This window comes from Podarcis muralis, chromosome 8 (genome assembly GCF_964188315.1).
Source record: "Podarcis muralis chromosome 8, rPodMur119.hap1.1, whole genome shotgun sequence".
Classification (NCBI taxonomy): domain Eukaryota; kingdom Metazoa; phylum Chordata; class Lepidosauria; order Squamata; family Lacertidae; genus Podarcis; species Podarcis muralis.
Window position 1 is genome coordinate 14,450,564 of NC_135662.1, and position 21,228 is coordinate 14,471,791.

Here is a 21,228-nt window from a genome sequence, read left to right on the forward strand (position 1 = left end):
GACTGAGCCTCCCAGTTTTAGGCAGAATCTGCTGATCTGGGTGTTCTAAGCAGTTGTTTTATATTTTCCCCTTCTCACACGCCTCTCAAAGCATCCTTACCCATCTACCTATTGCCCACCCCTGAGTGGCTTCATTTATGTCCTGCAGGGGGCTCCTCTGCCGATAGAAGATAGAACAATCTAGAACATGAGGGATTTCACAAGAAAAATGACATAACGTACCGGTAGAGTATGCAGAGGTTCCCGGAGTCAAACACTGGCATGTCTGAGAGCTCCTAGTCTGAAACCCTGGAGAGTTGTTGCCAGTCAGCGTTGACAATACTGAGCTAAATGGACCAACGATCTAGTCTTCCTATGTTATTTTGGCTCCTCTCAATATATATAAATATACATTTTATTTTTTATTTTTTAAAAAAGGTTTTATTCCGTTCAGTACATTTTCTTTTATTTCCCCCCGCCCAAATGCAACCAGTACGATTAGTCCAACTTTAAACACCTGAATGCAATAAATAGGAATGGCGCTCGTCAAAAGGATTTCTTCGCCGTGAGTCAAAAATCAGTTCTGGCTGCCGAACCCTTGCACAAATTCAGGGAGAGACAGCACAGATCCCCATCCAACATCTGGATTCATACTGATGAAGTCATCCAGGTTCATCTTGAAGTCTTTTTTTTCAAAAGAGAGAGAAAAATAATAAATTATTATTATTATTATTATTATTATTATTAGTACCCTGCCCATCTGGCTGGGTTTCCCCAGCCACTCTGGGCGGCTTCCAACAAAGATTAAAAACTTCCATGAAGAGGGCTGCCTTCAGATGTCTTCTAAATGTCAGGTAGTTGTTTATCTCTTTGACATCTGATGGGAGGGTGTTCCACAGGGCGGGCGCCACTACCAAGAAGGCCCTCTGCCTGGTTCCCTGTAACTTGGCTTTTTGCAGTGAGGGAACCGCCTTCAGAGAAGGCCTTCAGAGCTGGACCTTAGTGTCTGGGCAGAACGATGGGGGTGGAGACGCTCCTTCAGGTATACTGGACCGAGGCCATTTAGGGCTTCAAAGGTCAACACCAATGAGGTCAAGAGTACATTTGAGTGTCCCAGAAAGCTGTCTGGGAGATGATACATAATGAAATGGGGGGGGGGGGAATGTTGAAAATAACTTTTGTTAAGAAACCAGAAGCTTTTTTATTAGTAATTACAGGTTCCGATCTACCAAAGGAGCAGAAAAGACTTTTTTATGTCTGGAACAACAGCCGCCCAGGTGTTATTAGCCCGGAGTTGGAAAGAAGATAAAGTCCCTATCAGAGAAGAATGGCAAACCAAGCTGATGGAATATGCCGAGATGGCAAAGCTGACAGGAAAACTCAGGAACCAAGAGGGTAAAAACTTAATAAAAGAATGGGAAAAACTGATAAGCTATCTAGGAGACCATCTGAAAAGCAGATGGAAACAAGAGCAGGATTTTGACTCACTTGGAGTGTAAAAAAAATACTATGGACATTATGGTTTGATGGAGTTATGTATGAATATGCAGTTGCAGATTCTTAAAATGAGACCCCATGGAGGGGAATGGGGGGGGGGGGAGTCCCGAGATTCAGAGAATTTCTTTATACAGATTATCTTTACTAGTTTGTGTTTATTTGTACTTTGTGTTTGTAAAACCAATAAAAATTATTTATAAAAAAAATTAGCATATTTGAATGGTGGAGGTTCCTAAACAGACCCTAAAACACCTCTAGGCAATTTGGCTGCTGGTAGGAAGGTTTTGGCATCTGACAAGAGCATCTGTCCCATGCTCAAGACCATTGTCTGCAAACCTGGAGAGGCACTGCCATTCATTGTAGAAAATGCTGAGCTAGGTATGACCAATGGTCTACAGGTAGACATGGACAGGTGCGCCGGTAGGCATGGGGTCTATGTTCTGGACAGGCTCAAACCAGCAAATCTGGAGGCAAAGAGGGTGGGCTGTTAAAAAGAAAGGAAGACTTAAGAGGGGAATTTCAGCAATAACTGACTCAAAAAAAAGGTTGTACATGTTGAAGCCACAGGGAAACTCAATCATCTCTACGTGCGGCAGGGAACCGAAGAGCTTTTGAAGATTTTGCGGGGGTATTTGGTGCAACTTTACGGCATATCTTAATAATCACCCCTATCTCAATATAAAACCCCCCTCAAAGTATGGCTCCATCTGGAAGCAGCTTTAAGTAGCATTGTCCATTTGTTTTCTGGTCCATGGGGTCACGAAGAGCTGGACACGAGTAAACAACTAAACAACAACAACAAAGGGGACTGAGAGTGTCCTAACAGTGTCTAAGACTACGGTTCTCAGGATACTTTGGTGGGAGCCAGGACTGTTTAAACTGGTGTGATACTGCTTTGGATGTGTAATGCAGATGTGCCCATGCTGTCAAACAAATGACATGCTTTGAGCCTGCAAAGGGAATGTTAAGACAGTAGATGTAAGTGGAGTCTAAAACAACTTCTTACCTGCGGTCTCGATGCACGGGTATAACGGAGGCGGCTTTTGCCAGTTCCCGCTGGCATCTTTCATGTGGGATCGGTCAGAGGCAAACGTCTTCAGGTACACGTCAGCTCGAACCAACCGGACTTTTCTAAACAAGCCAAACACTTATGTGACGGGGATTGCATAGTCTGCAATGGAAACATCAGGGCTGACTCTGCTCCTAGTATTTTCAGCTACAGCTGGACCAAACATGGATCATTAGGCATCAAACTCCTCAAATGTAGTTAACCATGAACTGTTTTAAAGGAAATCCACTTTAAACACGCAAATTACATTTTTGAAGTCTGGTTTAAATCGCAATGCAATGGGGCTTAACTTTCAGGTTAAGGGAGTGCACCCTAGGGCCGCAGAGCCCTATATGAGAATAAAGCCCCACTGATCACAGTTGGGCTTACGTCCAAGTAGAAATCATAGAATTGACCTGGAAGCAAAAGCAACCATGTGACTCTCTCTCTGTGACACTTTAAAAGACTAACAAGTGCACTGCTGCAAATGTTTTTGTAGGCAAAAGCCTGCTTTATCATTGTGTAGTTCCTGAAGGAGCATCTCCACCCCCATTGTTCAGCCTGAGGTCCAGCTCCAAGGGCCTTCTGGAGGTTCCCTCCCTGTGAGAAGTGAGGTTACAGGGAACCAGGCAGAGGGCCTTCTCAGTGGTGGCACCTGCCCTGTGGAATGCCCTCACATCAGATGTCAAGGAAATAAACAACTACCTGACTTTTAGAAGACATTGGAAGGCAGACCTGTTTAGGGAAGTTTTTAATGTTTGATGTTTTATCGTGCTTTTAATATCCTGTTCAAAGCTGCCCACAGTGGTGGGTGGGGTATAAATATATTATTATTATTATTATTATTATTATTATTATTACTACTCACAAAACAGGAGCATCTAAATCTGTTGGTGCCATAGGATGCTTTATGGTAGGCATAGGCAAACTCTGGCCCTCCAGAAGTTTGGGACTACAATTCCCATCATCCCTAGCAAACAGGACCAGTTGTCAGGGATGATGGGAATTGTAGTCCCAAACATCTGGAGGGCCGGAGTTTGCCTATGCCTGCTTTATGGTTATGGAAGGTATCCCATCCTCCCTTTGCCCCCAAATCGTTTACATCCACGATCTACAAAAATGATGATGAGCAGAATTGAAATATAAAAAGAGGAAAAACAAAAACACTTTATGACAAATCCACTTACCTGTATAGCATTTATGCAAACTGTAGTTTGCTAAGGGTGCTGAGAGTTGTTAGGAGACCCCCTGTTCTCTTCACAGAGCTATAATTCCCAGAGTTCCCTGAGAAGAGGGACTGGCTGTTAAAAACCTGGGAACTGTAGGATCGGGAGGCGAATAGGAGAATAACAACCATGGCAAAGGACGCAGGTGGCGCTGTGAGTTAAACCACAGAGCCTAGGACTTGCTGATCAGAAGGTCAGCAGTTCGAATCCCCGCGATGGGGTGAGCTCCCGTTGCTTGGTCCCTGCTCCTGCCCACCTAGCAGTTCAAAAGCACCTCAAAGTGCGAGTAGATAAATAGGTACCACTCCAGTGGGAAGGTAAACGGCATTTCCATGCGCTGCTCTGGTTCACCAGAAGCGGCTTAGTCATGCTGACCACATGACCCAGAAGCTGTACGCCGGCTCCCTCGGCCAATAAAGCAAGATGAGCGCCGCAACCCCAGAGTCGGTCACGACTGGACCTAATGGTCAGGGGTCCCTTTACTACCTTTTTTAACAACCATGGGCACGACTTCCGGCGAGGCAGCATGGCGGCAGCAGCAGAAGAAAAGAGCTCCTGAAGCCAGCCAGAGTAAAAGGCTCTGGTGACCGATTCCCGGACCCCCCAGAACTGCTGCTGCCAGCACTGCCAACGGAGAGGAATTGGGGGTGCCCGGGCATCTATCAAAGGAGCCAAAACACCCCCCCACGACCTTGATTGAGCCGGAAAGGCACCCGACCCCCCCCCCCCCAACAGCCGAGAGGAGCTCCAAAACCCGGAGGACAGTGGAACTAACGCAAAGAGGGAGAAAGAAAGGGAGAGAGAGGAAGAAGAAGAAAGAAAGAAAAAGGAGCCCCAAATTTACCGTTGCTGCCCCCATCTCTGCCGACGGGAAAGCAGAGGAGAGGTAGGTGAGCACGGTGAAGGCAAAATAGGCTTCGGGGAGGAAGGAAAAAAAAAACAAAAACGCACGTGGCTGAGCCCTACCGGGAGCTCCAGCGGCAAGGAGAACACAGAGAAGCTGCATAACAAAGGAGACCACAGAAAAGAAAAAACAACCTCCCCCCCCCCTTTTTTTTTAACACCCCCTTTTTTTAACCCTTTCCTCCCCCTCCCTCCCTCCCTTTAAAGAAAATATATATATACATCTTTCTTATCCCTCCCCCCCCATATACCTACTTTTACCACTTTTCTTTTTAAAAGAGGGGCCACTGCTGCTGCAGCCACCCTTTATTTGAATCTTTACTTTTATTTCTATCTTTTCTACTCACTATTTAAAGACACACTTTTCCACACACACATCCTCAATTTAAACCTCATTTTATTTCCACCTCAAACCCCCCTCTTAAGATTTAAAATGGCAGTACCCAGAAAACAGCCCTGAACCATCACAGGCCATTTCCTGGGACTGCCACTCCGCCCCAGACTTTCCACTCTCTTTTACCTACCCTCTTTTACCTATACTTTACTCATTTAAAAAAAAATAAAAATAAAAAGCTTTATTTAAAGACACCCCCCCCTTTTTTTTTTACCTTTAATTCTCATTTTTATCTTTTACCCGTACATTTTTGGTTGCTTTTCTGCAGACGGAGAGTGGTGGCGGTGGTTGGGGGGACATATTATTATTATTTTTTAAAAGACAGAGCAGAGCCATACAATTATTCTTCTTTTCTTTCTCTTTTTAAAGCTCTTGTTCGCCTGCTCCTGAGGGGGGAATCTTTCGCCCCCAGCTACGACCACCACTCTCTTTTAAAACAAAAATTTCCTCCATATACCCATTTGGAGAACAAAAAATAACTGCATGGTTTTGTTTGATTTGTTTTTCTTAAGAATAATATTTCCCCCTGGTTATTGTTGTTATTTTTTGCTTGTGGGAAAGTAATTAAAAATGGAGGAAAATTAAACATATACCCTCTAATCTCTTGCATCTCTACCTGCTAACCCCCTTCCCTTTATATGAACTGTCTGTCCGTTAGTATACCCATCTCTACTTACCTGCCCCCCCCCGCCTCGGCGGCACCGCTGAGGCATCTACAGAAGCCCTAGAGAAGTTCTTAAAACACAGGCTAGAAGTGACACAAATGACCACCTAATCGAAACGCTCTGTAAAAGCCACCAGCCAACAAAGCCTGATCAGCTCAGCAACCCAACAATACCCAGGAATCACCACTGCCACAACTCCTAACCACCACACGCCCAACCCCAAGAGGACGCCAAGCCAACCTCAAACCAAAACCATCAGGGAGACCGAGATGACACCAACCAGGGAGATGGCAAACAATGCTAAGATGGTAGCTCCCCTTCAAGATGATGACCACCCAATAACGAAACGAGATCTGAGGGAAATGGAAGCACGATTAGAAGAAGCACTGAAGGCCACAATGGCTCCCATGCAGGTACTAATCAACAATCTAACCTCCAAAGTGGAAGCTCTAGAGAACAAGAACCAAATGCAAGAAAGAATAATAGAACAATACCGGGAGGAGAACGCACGTGTGAACAAGAAACTGGACGAACTGGTAAACCAAATGGAAGCAGAACACAACGAGATGAAAATTAAGCAAGCCGACCTTGAAGACCGCAATAGACGTTGTAACATCCGCTTCCGCAACTTTCCTGAAAAAACAGAGGAGAAAAGCCCAGCAGACCTAATTATACGCTGGCTGAAAAACACAATCCCAAGCCTGAAACTTGAGGCAGAGGACTTGGAGAGGGCTCACAGAGCCCTAAAACCTATGCCAAAACCCAGCGCCCCCCCGAGAGACATCATTGTATGTTTCACACGCTACCGAAAGAAGGAAGAAATATGGCACCAACTCAGAAACTCAAGCAACCTTCGATATGGAGAAACCCCCATTCTGGCCTTACAGGACCTATCTCAGGATACCCTAAACTGGAGGAAAAGCCTGCGCCCATGCACCCAGCGTCTCCAACAAGCAGGGATCAAATACCGATGGGGCTTCCCCTTCCGCCTCATTGTAACAACGAACACAACACAACACATGGCTACCAACATACCTGAGGCCCTGCAACTACTAAAGAACCTTGAACTCGACCTCCCGCCGGAATGGAAACCGACAAACCCACCAAGCGACAGCCCCAACCACGAGGAAACAACAGCAAACAACTGGACAATGGTACAGAAGAAAAAGATACAACAGAAGCGGCGCAACAACGCAAACCAATACAGGCAAGCATCATGCTCAGAACCGTCCCGCCGGCCATACGACACAAGAAACCAGACCAAGATCAACCAAACCAACTCATCGCAGATGGACAACCCTACAACAACAACAACCCCGGCTGAAAGAAGCAACCAGGAAAAAACCACAAACTGAAGGACTGGTGATTCCCCCCCCCCTTTTTTCCCCTCCCCCCCCAAAACATAGATTTAGTTAACACCATCAACACCCCCCCAGCCCCGCACCCCCACAGAAATCCCCACCCCAACACCAGTCCAGACGACCTCAACCACATTCCCCATCACCCACACCTTCAACATCCTCATACTCCATACTAAGGAAAAACAACTCCAACCTTAATAACACAACCCACAATCAGGCTAAAATCTGATACCCAACCAGCACTATGGTGGCACCAGAGCGTACCAGCACCCACATCCCCACCCCAACACACCAACAATGTTGCTCATAATACTGGCAACACTGCTTACAAACCTTATACCTGACAGCGACGTTACAAAGTCACTTCACACTGTCTCGCTGATCACCCCCTATCGCAGACAACAGGGGGGTCGGCCTGTCCTTGAACACGGCCTTCCACACCAGCTGAGACCTAGGACCAACTGGCTAAATGCCAGATGGCCCAAAATACCCCAAACAAACACCTATATGACTACATATAGGAAACTCCCTACAACTTACCCCCTACTCTTTAACCCAAATCTCACTCTAATCCTACTAGCCCCCCACCCACCACACCCTAGGTCAGCGCAACCCCACTGGTTCTTTAAACAACACGAAGAGAGAGACACAAGACAACCCGAACGGGTTGGCATGGAATCGCCCCACATAATAGATAAACAAAATGGCTAACCTAAAAGCAATTACATTAAACGTGAGGGGGCTGGGAAACCCCATCAAAAGAAAACGCATCACCTCATACATAAACACCATGAAACCACACATCACCTTCCTACAAGAAATACACAATCCACCCAAAGGCAGCAAACTCCTGAGCGACCCCCGCTTTAGTCAACAGTGGGTCGCACGAGGCTCAGGGAAAGCCCGTGGTGTAGCCATAATACTCAGTAGGGACCTGAACTTCACTGCCACAACAGTCCTCAAGGACAAAAAAGGCAGATTCATTTTCGCTAAAGGGACACTAGATGGCAAAATCAAACTGACAATCGGCTCCATATATGCCCCAAACACGAAACAACTAGAATTCTTCCAGAAAACACTAAACAAATTCCTCTCCTTCTCTGAAGGGGAAGCAATCCTAGGAGGGGACCTCAATCTAAATATGAAAGGTATATCCCTGAAAGATATCCACCCCACAACCCCATGGGCAACCTTCCTCCGAAGGAAACCCCCAACAACCAGGAACTCTTACAAGTTACTAAAAATGCTAAAAAACAGGGGTCTCTATGACATTTGGGGTGAGCAAAACCCGGGAGACATCAGCCATACATTCCAATCGGGACGCCATGATACAGTGTCCAGACTGGACAGCATTCTACTCACACAGGGTCTGATTCCCTCAGTAGAATCAACAAACATAGGTAACATTAAAATCACAGATCACGCCCCAGTAGAAGTCACTGTTAAAATAGGAGAAGGAACACAAACCACCCCATCCTGGTCCTTCAGTCCCATCCTAACTACAAACAAACAAATTAGAGAGAGTCTCACAAAAACCCTCCAAAACTACTTCAAAGAAAACGATGTAAACAATACAACAACCCCCCTCCTATGGGACGCAATGAAAGCGGTCACCAGAGGAGCTTGCATAAAAGAGAAAACATTCCTTAAAAAACAAACCTCCTCAAAAATTAGCAAAATAGAACAAGACATCACAGCCCTCTCATCACGCTACAAACAAACAGGATCTAAAAAACTCCTCAAACTTATAGAACAGAAAAGGAGAGAACTAGACTCCTTAGAAATCAACAAAACAATGATCAACATTCTATACTCTAAACCAGTGTTTCCCAAACGTTTTTGGGCAACGGCACACCTGTTTACCGGAAAAAAATCTCGCGGCACACCACCATTAAAGCCCCGCCCCCGTGACGTCATTCGGGGAGCCGGCGGCCCGGGCCTGAGCTGGAAGGAGAGGCGGTGCTTTTCGGCACAAGGCAATCGGCCTGGAATTGTTTCCCGCGCGCTGCGAAAGGGAACAGCTGCGGTCGCGCGAACCCTCCGGCGCTGGGAGGGGAAAGGGCGGAGTCGCAGAGCACCAGCTGGCCGAGCGGTTGCGCGCAGCGTTGCGCTTTTGGAGAGCGTGCGGCTGCTGCTAGGGGATCCGGGGACGTGAGCAGGCCTGGCCCGACCCGGGTTGAAGGAGGACAAGCCGGCAGCGCGCCAAGTGAGTTCGGTTGCGCACGACGGCCCCCGCTCCCCCCACCCCCGCCGGATCCTCGCCGCCGCCGCCTCTCGCCCGCCTCCCTCCCACGGCACACCACCCGATGTCTCACGGCACAGTAGTGTGCCGCGGAACACCGGTTGGGAAACACTGCTCTAAACAACGTTTCTATGAATATGGAGGGAAAAACTCCAGATTACTAGCAAATAGATGTAGGAAAAAAGCACTCAAAACAAGAATACACTGCATCACCAAAAAAGACGGCAACATAACATTCTCCCCCAAAGAAATAATTTCAGAATTTGCAGAATTTTACTCCAACCTATACACCTCCCATAACCCACCAGAGAGGGAAATCAAAAAATTTCTAGCAGGACTGACCATGCCTACCCTAACTGATGAGGAACAGGAATTCATGGATAGCCCTATCACCCCAGAGGAAATAGATGCGGTCCTCAAAAACTTGAAACCACACAAAGCCCCAGGCCCAGACGGCTTCACAGCAGAATTCTATAAGAAATTCAAAGAACCCTTGATGCCCTACATGACCCGCCTATTCAACGACATCATAAAAGGAGGCCCCATCCCCAAAACCTGGACCCACTCCAAAATAGTCTCCATCCCAAAACCACTAAAAGACAGCCTCAAAGTAGAATCATACCGCCCAATCTCATTAATAAACCAAGACTACAAGATATTCACATCAATCTTGGCCAACCGCCTAAAAATCTTCCTACACAAGTTAATAGCCCCAGACCAGACTGGCTTTGTCCCTGGCCGCAATATAACAGACCCCATCAGGAAACTACTGAACCTGATCGAACACAGCAAGGCAACCAAACTCCCATTGACAATTATGTCCCTAGACATACTCAAAGCCTTTGATTGCTTGGAGTGGAAATACATATTAGCAGTACTAACTAACATGAAATTTGGCCCCAACTTCCTACAAATCCTCAAACAAATATACTCCCAAGCCTCAGCAAAATGCAGAACTAACAATATGGATTCTAACACTATAGCTATCCAAAGAGGCACGAAACAAGGATGCCCACTGTCTCCCTTCTTATTTATCCTGGCTCTGGAACCCCTAGCAATCCGCATCCGAGCAGCCGCAGACATCAAGGGAGTGGAAATAAAAGGCAGGACCTATAAATTAGGGCTCTTTGCAGATGACCTAATGGTCACAACACCAGACCCCATAAGCACAGCAACCTCCCTAATCAGAGAACTCAACGCATTTGCAATGGTGTCGGGCCTACAGGTAAATTTCACAAAGTCAGAAGCTATGTGCTTCAACACCCCTCCTCACACCCAAAAAGAACTCACGAAGGTCACCAAAATAAAACTTTGCCACACCAAGTTCAGATACCTAGGGGTACAAATAACCAGAAACCTCAATAAATTATACCTCCACAACTACAAGCCCCTGTGGCGACAAATTAACAAAGACCTAAAGAGATGGAATAACATGAATTTCACTCTCTCAGACAAAATAGCCATGATCAAAATGATCACACTCCCAAAACTAACCTACCTATTCCAAACCCTCCCAATCTGGATCCCCTCAACCCAACTTCACAGTTGGCAGAGAAAACTACACTCTTTCATCTTCTCACATAAAAAACCAAGAATAAGCCCCAAATACCTGCACCTCCCCACCTCAGAAGGAGGATGGGGAATCCCCAACATAGAAGCATATTACAACGCCAACCAAATACGCCATATAATCCCATATATACTAGAAGATGAGACAAAACAATGGGTACACCTAGAGAGGGACACAATTGAAAACACCTGCACCACAACATACCCACTCCTCCCAAACAAACTAAAGAAAATTCCCACAACACTTAACAGGTACACACAGACCATGCTCAAAGCATGGAAAACACAAATAGGCAAACTATCCCCAACCCCATCCCCACTAATCCCCCTGGCATACCACCCATTATTCCACCATGCAGCACAAAACCTCAAGATAAAAACCTGGCGAACCAAAGGCTTGTATCGCCTAATAGACTTTTATAAAAATAACAAACCCTTGTCAACACAAGAAATACAAGACAAACTAGAAGACACCCAAATGCCCTGGTTAACACAACACCAACTACATGCCCTCTTAAACAACCCAACAGTAAAATCAGCAGCAACTAGGCCCCTGACAACCTTCGAAAACCTCCTCCTAACAACAAAGGGAAACGGTAAAGGGATGGTATCCGCAATATACAAAATACTACTCCAAAATCTCGCAAATCCCCTAGACGCAATCAAAAATCAATGGGAGAATGACATAGGCTATGAGATAAACCCCACTCAATGGACCAGAATGTGGTCTAAACCCCCCTTTAAATCCATATCAACGAAAAGAAAAGAACTCACACTGAAACTCACCTACAGGTGGTACCTAACACCAAGGAAACTAGCGCTAATACACCCAGGAACCTCACCAAAATGCTGGAGAGGGTGCACCTCCACAGGCACATACTTCCACATGTGGTGGGAGTGTCCCAAAATCCAACTATTCTGGACAACAGCCATACAAGAAATTTGTAAAATAACTAAGCAAGTAATAGACACCACCCCAGAATTGGCCCTACTAAACATCTTCCAAGACAACAATGCCCATTTACACCACAAAGAACTCATAACCCACCTGCTCTCAGCAGCCAGAAACACCATAACCAGACACTGGAGAGACCTGTCAGGAGTAAGCATGGACCAATGGTATCAAATAGTATGGGAAACAGCCCTACTAGAAAAATTAACTAATAAACTGAAACTGACACGGGGACAAACAGAAGAAGATGCCTTCACCCCGGTATGGCTCCCCTTTATCACACACACAGCCCAACAGGACAATGACAATAATCCACCAACAGCATACAAATCAATATGGCTAACCTGATCCAAAACACCCACCCACCTCACTCACACACGAAAACAAAGATCACCACAGCCAATCACAAGCAAACAATCACACCCTAGGCCAACCCCAACCTCTCTCACCACCAAAGGAACACAAGTGAACAACACAAACAACGCTGACACCAAACTCTACATACATTAAACATAATAGAAACACCGCCACCCAATCCCACCCTTATCCATCTTCCCTCTCTCCACCCCCTTTCTCTTTTCTCTCCTTTTTTTATTTTTATTTTTATTTTCTTCTCCCCCTAATGCCTCAACAAATGAAACGGATTTGTAAAAATGTTACATGGGGAAAAATATATATGAGGCACTACACTTCTGTAAAACAAGAAAATCCTTAATAAAATATTTAAAAAAAAAAAAAAAAAAAAAAAAACAACCATGGGCACCCTTAATAGACTAGTTCCCAGGGTTCTTTGGGGGGGGGAGCCATGATGATTTAGAGTGGTATGATACTGCCCGAAATGTAAAGTGCAGAAGTTCAGCAGAGGTCAGCTAAACCTGTAATGTGCCATACCAGTTTTGGGTAGGCCCAAATCTTGGTTGTTACTACAGTGGTACCTCTGGATACGAATGGAATCCGTTCGGAGCCCCGTTCGCATCCAGAAGCAAATGCAACCCGCGTCTGGCGATTTGCCGCTTCCGCGCATGTGCGTGACGTCATTTTGACCGTCTGCGCATGCGTGTTCCGTTACTACCGGGTCGCCGCAGAGTGCAACCCGAAAGCACTCAATCTGAAGCACATTTAACCCGAGGTATGACTGTATAGTTGCACAGGCAATGTCTGCCCTCACCTTTGAAATTCTGGATGAATAACGCTGTCTGATTTAAAAGCCTTTTCAATATAGGTGTCGATGGGGCAAGGGAAGGGCAGCAAAGTATCGAGGTCGTAAATGAAATTCTGGTCTCCGCTGACCACATGAAGCAAAACAACATGGTAGTCCTGTAAGTAGACAGTATTACAACTTCTTAAGTGTAAGAATCTGTGACAAATGGCTGAGAGAAGTCTCCATCTAGGAATAAAACAATTCAAAAACATATACAATCAAATTTTTTAAAATATTTTTTTTTAAAAAAAAATGCATTTTCTCCCTCCAAGAAATCGAGTTGGTGTAATACACACTTTGAGCCCTGTGGTCTAAATCACCGAGCCACTTGGGCTTGCCAATTGGAAGGTCGGCGGTTCGAATCCACAACACGGGGTGAGCTGCCAACCTAGCTGTTTGAAAGCATACCAGCGCAAGTAGATAAATAGGTACCACTGCGGCAGGAAGGTAAACGGCATTTCCATGTGCTCCAGCCCTCGTCATGGTCAGCAGTTTTTAGTCATGCTGGCCACATGACCCAGAAAGCTGGCTGCGGACAAACGCAGGCCTCCCTCAGCCTGAAAAGCGAGATGAGCGCCGCAACCCCATAGTCACCTTTGACTGGACTTAGCCGTCCAGGAGTCCTTTACCTTCTCCCCCTCTTCATTTTATCCTCACAACAACCCTGACAGGTAGGTTAGGATGAAAGGCAGTAGTCAGAAGGGACTCCAAGGGTCATCCATTCCAACCCCCTGCAATGCAGGAATCTCAGCTATTGAATACCACCCAGTGGTGTCAGAATATACATTTACCTGGAAACATCACCGGACGCTGTTGAACTCCAGCTCCCATCAGTCCCAGCTATGGCCAGGCATGATGGGAGTCGTAGTCTTAGCAACATCTGAAGGTCCACAAGTTTCCCACTTCTGGCTCAAGGAGCACATATCATACTGCATTGGCTAGTGTGTTGGACATGGATACACAACACATATATTTAAATTCCTGGCAAGGCCATATTTCATTGACTGGCCTAGCGCATCTCACATATTTGAATGAGGTGCAGCCATCTTTAGACTGGGCGAATTGCATTAGAATTAAGTGCTTTAAAACAGGCCTCTAGCCTAATATTGGGTAAAATCTAGACATATCTACAGCTTTTTAACTGTGGGTTATGCAGGGAGGTTGAAATGGGGTCACAGAATTCCCTTTCTCTAGAGCGACACCTTTTTTTAACGCAATGGGTGCATTTAAAAAGAAAATAAAAGTAGCAGTAACAGTTGTTAGCAGAGGGACCAGGATAAAGCAGACGGAGTCCAGGGAGAGAGAAGAAACAGGTAATACTTTACCGAGGTAAACGGTACAAAAACAGCATATGAGAAGAAAGGAAGAGAGACATTTGTCTTTCTTAGGTTAGGCTTACACAGGGGGGAAACTCCTTCAAAACTCCATTTCCAGCAACAGTGGAAGGGGCAATTGTAATATTAAACATAGAAAGGAAGCTCTGAATTTCCTCACCCAAATCACAGGTTGACCAACCATGCCTGCTTGCTGTTCCCAAAGGGGCACCTGTGGATTACAGAGAACAGGTGACTGCATTTCAGTACTGTAAACCAACATAAAAGAGTTCAGATTACCATTGAGTTAGCCTTTAAAAAAATATTATCCGATGCAGCTAAGATTTTTTTCATTGGAATGCAGGATGAGACCCAAATATCCCCATGCCCAGTGCCTGAAAAGCTCTTGAAGACCCAGGGAAGATTTGCTCCTAACATGAACGTTGTTCAGCCATTTCAAGTTTAGCATTTCGCAGCGAACCTCAGACTCACGCCCTCCCCTCTCCACCTTCCAGGGTGGCTGTGATGAGCCGATCGAAAACTTCTGTTCCCACTTAGATTGAGCTCATCCTTAGCATGTTGTCCAAACCCTAAACTGCGGTTCGTACGTTCATCATCCGTGCTCTGAAACTTGCTGACCTGAACAAATCATAGTCAATATCAACTAAAACACTGAATTGGTTTGAACAGAACACACACAGCGCATAGGTGAACTATTGCTCCCACAAGATGGGAGCAATTGACACCAACATGGGTGGCTTTAAAAAGAGAACTGGACAAATTCATGAAGGATAAGGCTATCCATGACTACTAATCCTGATGGATACATTCTGTTTCCATGGCTGGAGGCATAAATGCTCCTGAATACCAATTGCTGGGACACCCACAGGTCTGGAGAATGCTATTCCGTTCAGATCCTGTTTGAATCTGTCATAGGTGCTTTAGCTGAGATACGTGCATTCCAGGGGGTTGGACTAAATAATAATAATAATAATAATAATAATAATAATAATAATAATAATAATAATTAAAAGATGATGCTGTTAAGGTGCTACACTCAATATGCCAGCAAATTTGGAAAACTCAGCAGTGGCCAGAAGATTGGAGAAGATCAGTCTACATCCCAATCCCAAAGAAGGGAAGTGCCAAAGAATGCTCCAACTACCGCACAATTGCACTTATTTCACACGCTAGCAAGGTTATGCTTAAAATTCTACAAGGCAGGCTTAAGCAGTATGTGGACCGAGAACTCCCAGAAGTGCAAGCTGGATTTAGAAGAGGCAGAGGAACCAGAGACCAAATTGCAAACATGCGCTGGATTATGGAGAAAGCTAGAGAGTTCCAGAAAGACATCTACTTCTGCTTCATTGACTATGCAAAAGCCTTTGACTGTGTTGACCACAGCAAACTATGGCAAGTTCTTAAAGAAATGGGAGTGCCTGATCACCTCATCTGTCTCCTGAGAAATCTCTATGTGGGACAAGAAGCTACAGTTAGAACTGGATATGGAACAACTGATTGGTTCAAAATTGGGAAAGGAGTACGACAAGGCTGTATATTGTCCCCCTGCTTATTTAACTTATATGCAGAATTCATCATGCGAAAGGCTGGGCTGGATGAATCCCAAGCCGGAATTAAGATCGCCGGAAGAAATATCAACAACCTCAGATATGCAGATGACACAACCTTGATGGCAGAAAGTGAGGAGGAATTAAAGAACCTTTTAATGAGGGTGAAAGAGGAGAGCGCAAAATATGGTCTGAAGCTCAACATCAAAAAAACGAAGATCATGGCCACTGGGCCCATCACCTCCTGGCAAATAGAAGGGGAAGAAATGGAGGCAGTGAGAGATTTTATTTTCTTGGGCTCCATGATCACTGCAGATGGTGACAGCAGTCACGAAATTAAAAGACGCCTGCTCCTTGGGAGAAAGGCGATGGCAAATCTAGACAACATCTTAAAAAGTAGAGACATCACCTTATCAACAAAGGTCCGTATAGTTAAAGCCATGGTTTTCCCAGTAGTGATGTATGGAAGTGAGAGCTGGACCATAAAGAAGGCTGATCGCCGAAGAATTGATGCTTTTGAATTATGGTGCTGGAGGAGACTCTTGAGAGTCCCATGGACTGCAAGAAGATCAAACGCATCCATTCTTAAGGAAATCAGACCTGAGTGCTCACTGGAAGGACAGATCGTGAAGTTGAGGCTCCAGTACTTTGGCCACCTCATGAGAAGAGAAGACTCCCTGGAAAAGACCCTGATGTTGGGAAAGATGGAGGGCACAAGGAGAAGGGGACGACAGAGGATGAGATGGTTGGATAGTGTTCTCGAAGCTACAAACATGAGCCTGACCAAACTGCGGGAGGCGGTGGAAGACAGGAGTGCCTGGCGTGCTCTGGTCCATGGGGTCACGAAGAGTCGGACACGACTAAACGACTAAACAACAACAACAACAACAACAACAATAATAATAATAATAATAATAATAATATTTATACCCCGCCCTCCCCGGCCAGAGCCGGGCTCAGGGCAGCTAACACCAATAAAATTTCAGTAAAAACCTAATAAGAGGGGGAAAAGAAAAAGAAAAAAACCAATTTAAAATACAGGTTAAAATGCAATTTAAAATGCAGCCTCATTTTAAAAATCAAAACCGTAAGGGGAGGGAAACATAAGCGTCAGACTGAGTCCAAACCAAAGGCCAGGCGGAACAACTCTGTCTTGCAGGCCCTGTCAAGTCCCGCAGGGCCCTAGTCTCTTGTGACAGAATGTTCCATCAAGTTGGGGCCAGTACTGAAAAGGCCCTGGCCCTAGTTGACACCAACCTAACCACCTTGTGACTTGGGACCTCCAAAATGTTGTCATTTGTGGACCTTAAGGTCCTCCGCGGGGCATACCAGGAGAGGCAGTCCCGTAGGTACGTGGGTCCAAGGCCGCATAGAGCTTGGAGTCCCATTCAAGTCTACAATTCTATGATTCTATCTGGTTGGCCACTAAGAAAACAGGAGGCAGGAGTAATGGTTATGGGCCTGATCTTCGTTGTCTTTCAAACCCTATTTCCATTTGGCCTGTTTACTCAGAAGAAAGTCCCCTTGATTTCAGGAAGGCTTACCCCCAAGAGAAGTGGGTATAGGATTGCAACCTAAAACAACCACCAAGATCCTATTCTGCATGCAATAGCAAATAAGCCACTTAAGCTATGACATATATTCCATAGAACCCAGCTTCTGATGCTGCTGTGGCAAATGTCATTTTGCATTTCAGAATCGGTTCCAAATGCCGCAACTCACCATCCTCCTGTCATTGGAAATGAAAACCGCATAAAATTCTTCTAAAGGGTATAGATTCTGGTTTCGGATGTATTCACAAAGCTTCCACACATTTTCCTCACTGTAACAGAGAAAACAGAAACACAACCTACTACTACATTTCCATTCCATGTTCTCCCCAGTAATAAAATTTCAGCATTGCATGCATTCAGTGATATTGATTATTAGGACTTTATGTTGTTTTTTAAATAGGGAACCTTTCACAGCCTGAGAGACCCACACTCGCTTCCGGACAAGATTCTGAGGTCCACTTGCTAGTGGGTGTTTGGGTTCAGAGACAAAATTGGTCTAAGCAATGAATATAAGATTTTATTTTATACAGTAGGCTAGTTTCCACATAGGGAAGCGGATGGCGCTGTGGTCTAAACCACAGAGGCTAGGGCTTGCCGATCAGAAGGTCGGCGGTTCAAATACCTGCGACGGGGTGAGCTCCCGTTGCTTGGTCCCTGCTCCTGCCAACCTAGCAGTTTGAAAGCACGTCAAAGTGCAAGTAGATAATTAGGTACCGCTCCAGCGGGAAGGTAAACGGCGTTTCCATGCTTCTCTGGTTCGCCAGAAGCGGCTTAGCTATGCTGGCCACATGACCCGGAAGCTGTTTGCCGGCTCCCTCAGCCAATAAAGCGAGATGAGCACCGCAACCCCAGAGTCGGTCACGACTGGACCTAATGGTCAGGGGTCCCTTTACCTTTACCTAGTTTCCACATACAAACGCCCACCTCTATCCTCCATTCAGGCAAGCAGGATGCACTATCAGGGTTCAAAGAAACATTCTGACCAGGCCAAAATATTTGGGATGAGAAGCATGGGCAGTGAGGGAGAGTTTCAAGGATCAGACTGAGGACAGCAATTGTCCCCTCAGGCCAATCGAGAGCCACAATTGCCCCAGGGTTCCCCAACCCATTCTTTACAGGGTTTATCCCTCATTCCACTTTCATGTCCCACTCTGAAAAGCTTGATCCAATCACTTTTAAAAGCACGTGTTTAATGTAATCAGATTTTCCTGGAGCCCTTCTTATTTCTCCCAGTATCTATGCCCACTCCAAACACACACTTTTGATCCCAGGTATGCTGATGGACGCCTGCTTCTTGGGAGAAAAGCAATGACAAACCTAGACAGCAACTTAAAAAGCAGAGACATCACCTTGCCAACAAAGGTCCATATAGTAAAACCTATGGTTTTCCCAGTAGTGATGTATGGAAGTGAGAGCTGGACCATAAAGAAGGCTGATCACCGAAGAATTGATGCTTTTGAATTATGGTGCTGGAGGAGACTCTTGAGAGTCCCATGGACTGCAAGAAGTTCAAACGTATCCATTCTGAAGGAAATTAGCCCTGAGTGCTCACTGGAAGGACAGATCGTGAGGCTGAGGCTCCAATATTTTGGCCACCTCATGAGAAGATAAGACTCTCTGGAAAAGACCCTGATGTTGGGAAAGATGGAGGGCACAAGGAGAAGGGGACGACAGAGGACGAGATGGTTGGACAGTGTTCTCGAAGCTACCAGCATGAGTTTGACCAAACTGCGGGAGGCAGTGGAAGACAGGAGTGCCTGGCGTGCTCTGGTCCATGGGGTCACGAAGAGTCGGAACACGACTAAATGACTAAACAACAATAACAATGCTGATGGAAGTTCATAACTTCCCAATGAAATGTGGGGTGTTTGCATGCAGTGATCAGGTAACCTCAAGGAGAGTGAACCTATGTCAGCAAGGCAGGTCTTGTCATCTGGGGAGGTCATTTCCGTGCTATTAATGCAGCAGTTTGACTTCACCCCCAGAGGCGTGCTCCTTTGTCTTTCAAGACAGACAGATGCCAGCATCAATCAACTACAATTTCCACAACCTCCGGCCACTAGCTGTCTCAACTTCCTGCACTGGCGTTAAGGGGAAGATTTCTGCGGAAGAAGCTGGCTTCTATGGAATATATGTGACAGCTTAAGTGGCTTATTTGCTATTGCATGCAGAATAGGATCCTGGTGGTTGTTTTAGGCTGCAATGCTATACCCACTTCTCTTGGGGGTAAGCTTACCTGAAATCACCTTAGGAGGGGCTTCTAATATTTTGGAGAGCTCCCGATATTCTGGAAAAGGTTGCAGCAGCTGCTGCGATCCTCTCCTGAGCTGCGATGCTCTAGAATTAAGTGGTCCTTATGTCCTATTCTATTAGGAGCATTGCAGCAATCGCCTCCTCTCCCCCCCGTGTTGCACGATTTCTTACCAGTAGCAGCCAGTGTAGACGCAACCGGGCCGAGGAGGCACCGCAGGCTCATAGCCAGCCGGCGCTGCAGCTGCCGCATCTGCAAGACCCGGCTCTGCCTGATCCATTCGGACCCTCACTCAGCTAGCAAAGGGGAAGGTTGTGCGGGGCTCATTTCCCGGAGAAAGGCTTGGAGCATTTCGCCGCCGCTGCAGCTGCTTAGACAGACCCGGGAAGCACCGCGCGGCTTGTGTTGCAAGCAAGTCCTTCCCCGGGAAACGCGGCAGCGTTGCAAAGATTGGAAATCCCAGGGAAGCGAAGCTGTGCACGGAAGGGGGAAGCCTCAAGCAAAAGCTGGTGGGAGGTTTCAGCAAAACCACCTTGGCCTTGCTAACCCCGAGCCTTGCTTTGCATACATGCTGTTGCTTGCGGGCCCGCCCCAAAGAAATTCGTCACCAAAACTACCGTAATCTGTATGAAACTGCCTCTCAAAGATACAGTACTGCGCCCCAGGCTGCTGCCCAGCCAGTCTAGTGATAACACCGGCCCTACGCAAGGCTGCAATCCTGCACAATTGCACACAGCGGGTCTCGCTTCCGATGCAATGTTTTTTTTAAAAAATGTATTTATTTATTTATACATACATACATACGGTACATACCCTGCCCTCCCCTGCCAGAGCTGGGCTCAGGGTGGCTAGCACCAATAAAATTTCAGTAAAAACTTAACAAGGGGGGGGAAACACAATTTAAAATACAGATTAAAATGCAATTTAAAATGCAGCCTCATTTTAAAAGTCAAAACCGTAAGGGGAGGGAAACATAAGGGTCAGACTGAGTCCAAACCAAAGGCCAGGCGGAACAGCTCTGTCTTGCAGGCCCTGCAAAAAGATGGTCAAGTCCTGCGGGGCCCTAGTCTCTTGTGACAGAGCGTTCTACCAAGTCGGGGCCAGTACTGAAAAGGCCCTGGCCCTAGTTGAGACCAACCTAACCACCTTGTGACTTGGGGCCTCCAAAATGTTGTCATTTGTGGACCTTAAGGTCCTCCGCGGACCTGTTGAGAAGCGCAACAACGTACCATGGGAACTCAAGGCTGTGTGTGGGTCAGCGGCTGCAGAAACAACAGGAAAGCCTTATGTGGGCCTTGCCTCTACATCAGTGTTTCCCAACCACTGTTCCGCGGCACACTAGTGTGCCGCGAGATGTTGCCTGGTGTGCCGCGGGAAAAATTAAAAAATTGAAAGTTGTTTTTTTTTAAAGTCAAATTTTCGATTGGGGCGCCGTCACTAGATGACCCCTGGGGTTCCCTCCCTCCCTCCCGCTCTGCGCCTCCCTCCTCCTCCTCCTCCTCCTCC

At 46.2% G+C, this 21,228-nt stretch overlaps 1 protein-coding gene across 4 annotated transcripts; it reads right to left on the minus strand.

Moving 5' to 3' along the window:
* Positions 1-413: 413 nt before the first annotated feature.
* On the minus strand, positions 414-20,308 carry NTAQ1 (N-terminal glutamine amidase 1). 4 transcript variants are annotated; one of them, XM_028736203.2, is made up of 6 exons: positions 19,896-20,308; positions 17,641-17,740; positions 14,532-14,582; positions 13,005-13,153; positions 2,483-2,607; positions 414-663 (listed from the first exon to the last, which is right to left on the minus strand). In XM_028736203.2, the coding sequence occupies exons 1-6, from the start codon at positions 20,000-20,002 to the stop codon at positions 557-559; spliced, it is 639 nt and encodes a 212-aa protein (XP_028592036.2). In that variant the 5' UTR covers positions 20,003-20,308; the 3' UTR covers positions 414-556. The 4 variants fall into 4 exon arrangements, with proteins under 4 accessions (XP_028592036.2, XP_028592037.2, XP_077788869.1 ...); XM_028736204.2 differs by lacking the exon at positions 19,896-20,308 and adding an exon at positions 19,708-19,732 and having other exon boundaries at positions 14,532-14,619; XM_077932743.1 differs by lacking the exon at positions 19,896-20,308 and adding an exon at positions 19,708-19,729.
* Between the last annotated feature and the right edge of the window lie 920 nt (positions 20,309-21,228).